Below are 10,479 nucleotides of genomic sequence, written 5' to 3'. Positions count from 1 at the left end.
GTTCTGTGAGTCCTTTCTGAGGAAAAACAGTAATGGGAGAGGGAGTGCTGACTACCCCTGTGGGTGAATAGCCCATGGAAAGGCTGGGTTTGAACCCAGTGAAAGGCTGAACTGGTTGGAGTTCAGGATACAGAAGCCCATTCAGCCCAATAGGATTTAGTTCTCTTTTTGGTGCGAACCGCTGGATAGTAAACCGTGTTCCTGAGTCCTGTCCCCAAGAGTTGTGTAATCTAGGGCAGCACCTGTTGGCTCAGTGAGTCAGGCGCCTGCCCCATATACCAAGGGTAGCGGGTTTGAACTGGGCCCTGGCCAAAATGCAACAAAAAAAATAGCCGGAGGAAGGGGACAGGGGTCTCTCACCCAGGCTCATTTACTAAAGACCCCTCAAGACCCCTCCTTGATGGTTCTGGGGGGCAACCCTGACTTCTATGCGCCTTCCGCCTCAGACTGTTGAACAAAGGGAATTAAAATTAGGTGTGTGCTTACTTCTCAAAAAAATAAATAAATAAATAAATAACCGGGCGTTGTGGTGAGTGCCTGTAGTCTCAGCTACTTGGGAGGCTGAGGCAAGAGAATCGCCTACGCCCAAGAGCTGGAGGTTGCTGTGAGCTGTGATGCCATAGCACTCTACCGAGGGCAACAAAATGAAACACTGTCTCTAAAAAAAAAAAAAAAAAAAAAAAAAAAGAGTTGCATATGTCAGCCTCCCTGCCTATCTCTGCCCCTCTTCATGCCATTTGAGGACTTTTACTGTCATTGGGTTACAGGTTCCTGCCTTGTTGTATGTTCTTCGTCTTCATCTTCGAGTCAGGGACAGGTTAGGGGTCGCTGTTTTTCTGTGAAGCTAAAGTCTCACATCCCCATTCAGCATAGTGTTTACCTGATGGAAAATTAGAAGGGGCAGCCCTGTCCCCGTCCAACCTAAGGACAAAGTTAGTTATGGAGCTAAAAATAGCTATCAGCGAGCAAGCAAAGCAAGCTACTGGATTTCACAATCCAGTATATACAGAAGCAGTTTTATGACACTTGCAGATACTGGCAGTTACTGGTCAACTAGCTTAGCAAAAATATTTTAAGAACAAGAACTGGGCGGTGCCTGTGGCTCAGTGAGTAGGGTGCCGGCCCCATATGCCGAGGGTGGCGGGTTCAAACCCAGCCCCGGCCAAACTGCAACAAAAAAATAGCCGGCCGTTGTGGCGGGCGCCTGTAGTCCCAGCTGCTCGGGAGGCTGAGGCAGGAGAATCGCATAAGCCCAAGAGTTAGAGGTTGCTGTGAGCCGTGTGACGCCACGGCACTCTACCCGAGGGCGGTACAGTGAGACTCTGTCTCTACAAAACAAAAAAAAAAAGAACAAGGACTATGGGGTCAGTAGGGCTCAGAGGAGAGGGAAGGGGGTCGTTGTGTGTTGTGCGGGTATGGTGTGTCTCCCCTTAGGGCACAACGCTTTACTATGTAGTAACCTTGTAACTTCCCTAACCTTCTGTTACCTTTGAGGACAGGTGGCCCTATACCAAGGGTGCAGGCCAACCTGACCTTTCCCTGAATCACAAGACTTTCACATGCACCTAAGCCCTAAATATATAAAAGGAAGGCCAGAGATTGAGTCAGTGGGCTTGGTTTGTAGGACACTAGTCCGCTGAGTCTCCCGACCCAGGAATAAAGCCGCTTCCTCTTCCAACTGGTGACTGGGGTCTTTTGTCTGCTTCGGTTCTTGCTACAGAGTGCTAGGATTATAGGTGTGAGCCACCGCACCTGGCCCTGAATTATTATTATTATTTTTTTTTCCACTTTTCAAACTATTTATTTTGAAAGAAGCTAAAATTATACAAAGTTGAGAACAGTTCTAGGACCAATATTATACCATTTTAGGACATTGCCATTATACAATATAGAAAAAGATGGGTAGTACTCCATTTTGTTCTTGGTGTGTATTAAATTTATGAAATACTTTTGGAGTGCCTACTATACTTAAGATATTCTGGTAGGATAGGAAAGAAAAATAGAAAAACCGAGTCCCTGCTTTTAAAAAGCTTACAATCTAGATAGTGAAATCAACAATGTTCCCTTTCTGGGCGGCGCCTGTGGCTCAGTGAGTAGGGCACTGGCCCCATATGCCGAGGGTGGTAGGTTCAAACCCAGCCCCGGCCAAACTGCAACAACAAAAAAATAGCCGGGCGTTGTGGCGGGCGCCTGTAGTCCCAGCTACTTGGGAGGCAGAGACAGAGAATCGCTTAAGCCCAGGAGTTGGAGGTTGCTGTGAGCTGTGAGGCCATGGCACTCTACCCAGGGCAACAGCTTGAGGCTCTGTCTCAAAAAAAAAAAAAAAAATGAATATTATTGCTCTGAGATGGCACCTGGCACCGTCACCCCCAAACTGGTGCAGAGTGAGATAAGGACTTAACGAGCTAGTGCTGTGAGAATGGTTTACCTTTCTGCTAATTGCTAGATCTGCTTCTGTAAAGGAGGTCGGTCACGATAACTGGCTGCCGGCTTGCTTGCCTGCTTCCAGCTGATAAAAACTCCGATTCTAGGATGTTCTCGGCTGCTCTCACTGAAGAGGTCAGCCAACTGGCCGTAAAGGCTCCTTAATTGGGATTTTAACACTTATATTTGTCTGGTGGTTATTTCACTCACTCCACAACAGAGACAGAGTCTCAAGCTGTCACCCTGGGTAGAGTGCCATAGCGTCACAGCTCATAGCAACCTCAGACTCTTGGGCTTAAGTTATTCTCTTGCCTCAGCTTCCCAAGTAGCTGAGACTACAGGCGCCCGCCACAATGACTCGCTATTTTTTTTCCTTGTAATTGTCATTGTTTTAGCAGGCCCAGGCAGGGTTCTAACCTGCCAGCCCTGGTGTATGTGGCTGGTGCCCTACCCACTGAGCTCTGGCCCCACCCGTGAATTATCTTTTTAAATTATTTTCCCTGTTAGTCAGTGAAGTTTGACTCTGGACTAGATGAGACATTCCATCAAGCACTTCTGAAGGAATTAAAAGATGTCAGTTTGGGTCCAAGCCGGACTGAGGGCAGATCCATGTCCCCTGGGGATCGGTGAAACCCCTGGACTACAAGAGCGTTAACATTTGCACCTTTCAAAAGTGTTTTCACATTGTAATTTTCCTTTCTTTCTCCAAGTCTGTGTAGAAATCTAGAGCCTGGGGCTCAGTGGGTAGGGCGTGGCCCCATATACTGAGGGTGGTGGGTTCGAACTGGCCAGGCCAAACTGCAACAACAACAAAAAAGAGCCGGGCCTTGTGGTGGGTGCATGTAGTCACAGCTATTCAGGAGGCTGAGGCAAAAGAAACACCTAAGCCCAGGAGTTGGAGGTTGTTGTGAGCTGTGATGCCACAGCACTCTACCTAGGGGAATACACTGAGACTCTGTCTCAAAAAAAAAATAAAGAAAAAAGAAAAATCTAGAGCCTGGAGTTGGCTGTGCTTTGAGGATGTAGGGAAGAGCCTAGGTCTCTGCTGACCTAAGAGAGGACAAGAGTGCCCCAAATAAATCTCCTGGGACAGTGCCTGCCTGGTCACCAGGGACTACTAACACAGATTAGTAGTAGGAAAGCATTACTTATAATCTCTCAAACACACCGGAGAGAGGAGAGGAAATCAGAAGAAAGGGTAACTGGCAAGCAATCCCCTTGCCTTGGCCTCTCAGAGTGCTAGGAATATAGGTGTGAGCCACCATGCCTGCTGGGCAAAACTCTCATTCACACCCGTAATTCCAGCACTTAGGAAGATTGAGGGGAGCTCTTGAGTTCAAGACCAGCCTGAGCTAGAGCAAGACCACATCTCTAAAAATAGCCAGGCATTGTGGTGGGCACCTGTAGTCCTAGCTACTTGGGAGGCTGTGAGAGGGGATACCCAAGAAGATTGAGGTCTGGGAGAACAGGTCTTCTCAAGGAGACCACAAGGATACACCTGCAGGGTCCTCTCCATGGTGACTCAGCTCTTGAGAATTTGTAGACTTAATGTCCTAGAACTTGGAAATTTCCAAGTTCTGTGAAATCCAGTAGTTCTGTAGGGGCAGGAATAGCATCTCCCGCTTGATTCAAACTGGCCAATGAGAAGGGTACCTATGGGGTAGAACTTTTTGACTGTTGATAAAAAGGGAAAGACAGCCAGTCAGAGAGCGCAGCCATTTGGAATTCTTCTATGCCTTAAGCTCCCTCCTGGTGAATAAAGCCCTTCCTCTTATGAACATAGTGTTTGGGTGCTCTTTCTCTCCGTTGGGCCTCGTCTTCCTGCAACATCTGAGCCAAGAGAATCTTTTGAGCCCAAGAATTTGAGGTTACTGTGAGCTATGACATCACAGCACTCTACCAGGGACAAGAAAGTGAGATTCTGTCTCATTAAAAAAAAAAGATCCAGAGTTAGGCCAGACACCATCCCTCATGCCTGTGATCCTAGCCATCTGGGGGCCGAGTTAGGTGGATTACTTGAGCTCACGAGTTCAAGACCAGCCTGAGCCAAAGTAAGACCCCATCTCTATTAAGCATAGAAAAACTGAGCCCAGGGCAGTGCCTGTGGCTCAGTGAGTATGGCGCCAGCCCATATACTGATGGTGGCGGGTTCAAACCCAGCCCCGGCCAAACTGCAACCAAAAATAGCCGAGCATTGTGGCAGGCGCCTGTAGTCCCAGCTGCTTGGGAGGCTGAGGCAAGAGAATCGCTTTAGCCTAAGAGTTTGAGGTTGCTGTGGGCTGTGATGCCACAGCACTCTACCAAGGGCGACATAGTGAGATGCTGTCTCAAAAAAAAAAAAAAAAGATTTTGTTTCATTAGAGTCACTGAGGAAGAAGCTGTGTTCTGGGCAATTAAGGACATGTAAAAGGTCTTCCTTGTCACTTTTTTTACTGAAAGAAAAGGCTCCTAAGGGCGGCACCTGTGGCTCAGTGAGCAGGGCGCTGGCCCCATATACCGAGGGTGGCGGGTTCAAACCCGGCCCCGGCCAAACTGCAACAAAAAAATAGCTGGGCGTTGTGGCGGGCGCCTGTAGTCCCAGCTACTCGGGAGGCTGAGGCAGGAGAATCGCCTAAGCCCAGGAGTTGGAGGTTGCTGTGAGCTGTGTGACGCCACGGCACTCTACCGAGGGCAATAAAGTGAAACTCTGTCTCTACAAAAAAAAAAAAAAAGAAAGAAAGAAAAGGCTCCTGAGGCAGTGGAGAATATAGATTCTGTCATACCTGGGTGGAGATGAAGTGGTACCACTTGCTAGTTAGCTCTGGAGCAAACTCTTTGGTCTCTGTTTCTTCACGTACAATATAGAGTTTTCATTAGGAACTTGGAAGGATTGAATTAAAACAGCAAACATGAAGTATTTAACACAAGGCCTGGCACACCGTGAATAGCGTTATTATGTTTACTCTGTGCTCTCTTTCTACAGAAGTAACTACCACCTCCAGAGATATGTTACCTATATAGAGAGGTTCCTTCTGATAGTCTGAAAAAATAAGTTTTTTTTTTTTTTTTTTTTTTAAATAAGTTTTTTAAGAAAGAAAAGTAGAGGCTCGGCACCTGTAACTCAGTGGCTAGGGCGCTGGCCACATATACCAGGGCTGGAAGGTTCGAACTTGGCCCAGGCCTACTAACAAACAATGATGACAACAACAACATAGCTGGGCATTGTGGTGGGTGCCTGTAGTCCCAGCTACTTGGGAGACTGAGGCAAAAGAATTGCTTAAGCCCAAGAGTTTGAAATTGCTGTGAGTTGTGATGTCAGAGCACTCTACAGAGGGCAAGAAAGTGAGACTGCCAAAAAAAAAAAAAACAGAAGAAGAAAAAGAAAAATAGAAATTATTTTAATTTTATACTTAGTACTATAGGAGGTGTCCCTATAGTGTTAGAAAATCTGTATAAACATAATTTCCTAAATCTAGGTGATGTTCATTGCAATGAGTTATCTGTGGTGTGAAATTCATCCTAGCAAAATTATTTAAAAAGAACAAGGGAGGAGGCGCCTGTGGCTCAGTGAGTAGGGCGCCGGCCCCATATACCAAGGGTAGTAGTTTCAAACCTAGCCCGGGACAAACTGCAACAAAATATAGCTGGGTTTTGTGGCAGGCGCCTGTAGTCCTAGCTACTGGGGAGGCTGAGGCAAGGGAATTGCCTAAGCCCAAGAGCTGGAGGTTGCTGTGAGCTGTGTGACGCCACGGCACTCTACCGAGGGTGATAAAGTGAGACTCCGTCTCAAAAAAAAAAAAAAAAAAGAACAAGGCTATGAAAGCTGCCCTGTAAGGAAAAAAAAACACCTTTCATGTAAAAAGAGTATGGGTGTAGGAAGCACCTAGAAACACTGAGAATAAATTGAATGTACATGCATTGTGTAAAACATCTACCAGATTTGCACAGTGGATGACTTCACTTAGAGACAGTCAGGGTCTTCTCTCTTATTATGTACAGCTTCTCCCCAAGAGCCCCAGAACAAAGTGACCTCAATAAGTACAGCAAACAGAACCTGAAGAGATTTCTAATATGAATAGGGTTTTATTTATTTTTGTATTTAAAAACCCTTTCTTTTTTTTTTTAAAAAAAAACCCTTTCTTTTATGGACATACATTAGTAGGGCAAGTTAGAACAACCAATCATGTAAACAATTGTCCTCACATAAAAGGTAGTTGTTACTTAAAATGAAAATCCAGTGGTAGTAATAAATTTAATTATATATAGTTCTGCATGTCAAACAATTTACATGGAAGATAGCATGTCCTAAAAGAATAGTTTCTGGTGACTGAAAAAATAGACCCAAAAGGACATTGATCTCCAAAGATGCATTTTAAGAGTTGAATGAAATGTGAAAAAGTAAAAGATACTAAGATATTAAGTATATTAATAAATATAAACTGAGTTACTAAAGTGAATAATAAAAGTGGAGGAATTCCTCCTCCCATATTTGTATGTTTTTGTAGACTTTAGAGTCCCAGGCAGAGCCAATGGAGCCATCTGTTTCCACTTCACCTTTGCTTCATTGAAGCTCTTATTCCTAATCAGTGCTTGACAAGGTAGATATATTTGGCTTGTTTTAGGACTCTGATTCTTCCTCTCCTGCAGCTTCCTTTCCTGCAGCTTCCTCTCCTGCAGCTTCCTTTCCTGCAGCTTCCTTTCCTGCAGCTTCCTCTCCTGCAGCTTCCTCTCCTGCAGCTTCCTCTCCTGCAGCTTCCTCTCCTGCAGCTTCCTCAGCCTCTTCTGGAGCAGCCTGTTCTGGTGCAGCCTTCGATTCTTTTTTACAAAGCCAAAAAAGGCAAATGAGAAGACCTATCAATAATATTATAAAAATAACAGAGATGAGAATTCCAATTACATCTGAAGAAAATATCCTTTTACTATTTTCATCTTCTGAGGGCACTAAGCCAGGAGGGCCACTGTCCACACTACCCCCATTTCCTGGATCTTTGCAGTTGGGGGGTGCATTCCCTCGATCACAGTGGCAGTGTGATAAATCATTACAGACTCCTTTACCATTACATGTTTTCTCTGGATTGCAGGCAGTTCTGCTTGGGTTGTAATCTCTGCACACAGTATCCATGCAGACTTTGTTTGGGGCACAGTAAGTGTGACTCCTCACTTGGCCCTCGTCAGGCATGTCGCTAGTGGTAAAATAATCCACACTCCAACACCAGTCATTTTCATGAGGGACCTGGATCATTGTATAATTGACTTTGATTGTTGGTAAAGATTTAATACCTGAACATATAATTTTCCCACAAAATACATCTTCATCTCTACACTTACTATATATAATACGATCATTACCACCAAAGCCACAGTTTCCAAACCGATCCCCTTTATTGTTTATTAAATTGTAACAGCTTTCTGATGCAGATTTTGCACCCAACCCAAATACTTCCACGCACTGAATATTAGGATCCATGCAGTAACCTTCAATACAGAGGTACATTTTATTACAAATTGAGCCATCTTGCATAATCCTGTCTTCAGGGCATGAGGAAGATACACCATCACAATATTCTGGGAGGTCACATGGCCGCTCAGCAACACGGCAAGTCTGTCCCTTAATTTTAAGTTTACACGAAGAACAGCAGAGTCCTCCATCACACTGTGCTTGTCCCTTTAGTTTACAGTGTTCATCACAGCATTCATTTTCTGCACAAGCATCACCGCAGTCACACTGCTCAGGTTCTTCCACCAATTTATTTCCACAAGTGGATTCCCTACGCTTGCGGCCTTTGTGCCATGGTTTGTTAAATAGGCAGGCTCCTTTGTGTTCATAAAGGAAGTGGTAGAAGTAGTCAGAGCTGCAGTTACTGAAGCCACCATGTTTCGTGATACTTTCACTCATGAGACAAAAGTGCTCATCTTTACAAATGCAGGCCGAATGGTCATGCTGAATGCCCAGATTGTGCCCGAGCTCATGGACCATGAGTGCTGCAAACAGAAGGACATCTTCATGGTGGAAAGATTCAACGGCAGCGGCAAAACCCCTTGAACAGGCACCATTGAGAAACGCCTGACCCATACTCCCTTCCGGATGATGCCCAACGATCATGTGGGCAACATCATGCTTCACACGATGGATGAGCTTCTCTCTTCTCCAGCTATTGAAATTCCTGAGTGTAACCTGCAAGTCCTCTGGGACTTCTACTAGATCCTCCTCAGTCCAGATCTCCATTCCAGTCAGCACCACCTCTGTGTTTATTCCCCTAGTGAAGATGTTGGCCAGAGCAATGATGTCCACTACTCTCTGGACTGTCTCATTGATGTCACCACTCCACATCTGGAACCGCTGGTTGTTGACTACGACAAACATCTCCACATACTTGGTGTGTGACCACAAGTAGGACAGTGCCTGTAGATTCTGAGGCTTCCTGCTCCCTTGTTGCCAGCTGGTAGACACCACTTGGCTGTCTTTGGAAGTCACACTACAGGAGACATGCGCTTGATGTGCCATGGTGTACAGTATGTGTTCAAATTGCTTTGAAGATTCCACAGGCTCAATGCCGTAAGATTTCTCCTCCTTAATCAGGATGCCCCTGAGGCCTGAACAGGTGTTGACAGAAACAAAAGAACCTGGCATTCCTTCTATGTAGCCTTCATAGTGACAGTCATGTGAAATGAAAGGCACTTCTTGCCCCAGGACACTGTTGTGGTAACTGTAGACTGGAAAATTTTTCACGAAATAATCTCTCTTCACCTTCAGGTGAACCAGGTGCTTCTGGCCTTGCATAACTAGCATATAGGATGCCTTTCCCATGAGGTCTTCACTTCCTCTGCCTGTCAGACTCTTTGGGATGACTATTTCATACGAAGAGTAATATACCGATCCCATGTCACAGTACATGCTTGGGAGAAAAATCATCACCAAGAGCAACATGTTCCCCAGCCTGGTATGTGGAAGTCCTGGCACTAGCCCCAGCTCCAAACCTTTCGTTTTGAGAGCCCATGTCCAGAGCACTCTCCTAGCCTCATAGAAAACCGCAAGGAGTTTCTGTCCAGCAGACAGGAAGGAGGTAGAATCTCTCACTGAGCCTGTTGCTGACATGGCCTTAGTGAATCAGTTGATGGTGCAGGCCTGTGTCCAGCAGCAGCAGCAGCTCTTCCTGACACACGGACCGTCAGACACAGGAACTAGCCCCAGACCTGTGCTGGCTGCGTGAACAGTGTCCACTGCCTACCTCCTAAAGTGACAGCCTTATGTCTGAGCCTCTTCCTAGTCTTTCTGGTGACTCTGTTGTCCTTCCAATAGTTTCCTTTCTCTGAGATGACTTTCCACAGCATCAGCTTTATTCCAGCACTTATAACTTCCTTTTTACATAACAGAAGGATATATTGTAAAGAGAGGTGAACTCTTATAATGTAGGAGTCTACTATGGGAGAGGAAAGACAATCTCTATGCCTTCCTCAACTTCCTCAACTGGACCTCAGGGAACACCCCTCCCCCACCCCTCCTGTTGTCTGTTGCTCAGCTAACTCCAAATGTTCCAGAGTAGGGGGGGTTAGATGGGGGGAATGCTTAGAGATATCTTTGGTGACCATTTCCTCTCCTCTAAAACTCTTGCTCTTAGCCATGAACATCTTAACCCAGGGTGATCTTTTCAGCTCCATGAGGCATTCCTGTGTGTGTGTTGTGTACATCTCACCAGCTAGTCTGTTAGATAATGCAAGTGGCTGCTTTGCACCCCAGCATAGACCCGGATGGGCTGGTGCTTCATAGGCCAAGAGACAGTAATCCTTTTTCTTTTTTTTTTTTTTTGAGTGTTTTTTTTTTTTTTTTGTAGAGACAGAGTCTCACTGTACCGCCCTTGGGTAGAGTGCCGTGGCGTCACAAGGCTCACAGCAACCTCTAACTCTTGGGCTTACGCGATTCTCTTGCCTCAGCCTCCCGAGCAGCTGGGACTACAGGCGCCCGCCACAACGCCCGGCTATTAGTAATCCTTTTTCTTTTTTTAAATTTTTAGTAATCCTATTTTTTTTCTTTTTTTGAGACAGAGCCGCAAGCCGTCACCCTGGGTAGAGTGCTGT

At 45.8% G+C, this 10,479-nt stretch overlaps 1 protein-coding gene across 1 annotated transcript; it reads right to left on the bottom strand.

Moving 5' to 3' along the window:
* Positions 1-7,021: 7,021 nt before the first annotated feature.
* On the bottom strand, positions 7,022-9,530 carry LOC128584391 (disintegrin and metalloproteinase domain-containing protein 1b-like). The gene has a single exon (XM_053589372.1). The coding sequence runs from the start codon at positions 9,497-9,499 to the stop codon at positions 7,022-7,024; it is 2,478 nt and encodes an 825-aa protein (XP_053445347.1). The 5' UTR covers positions 9,500-9,530.
* Positions 9,531-10,479: the final 949 nt, after the last annotated feature.

Source organism: Nycticebus coucang, chromosome 4 (assembly GCF_027406575.1).
Source record: "Nycticebus coucang isolate mNycCou1 chromosome 4, mNycCou1.pri, whole genome shotgun sequence".
NCBI classification, from domain to species: domain Eukaryota; kingdom Metazoa; phylum Chordata; class Mammalia; order Primates; family Lorisidae; genus Nycticebus; species Nycticebus coucang.
The sequence above is the reverse complement of the archived record's forward strand: the minus strand, read 5'-3'. Positions and strand labels throughout refer to the sequence as shown.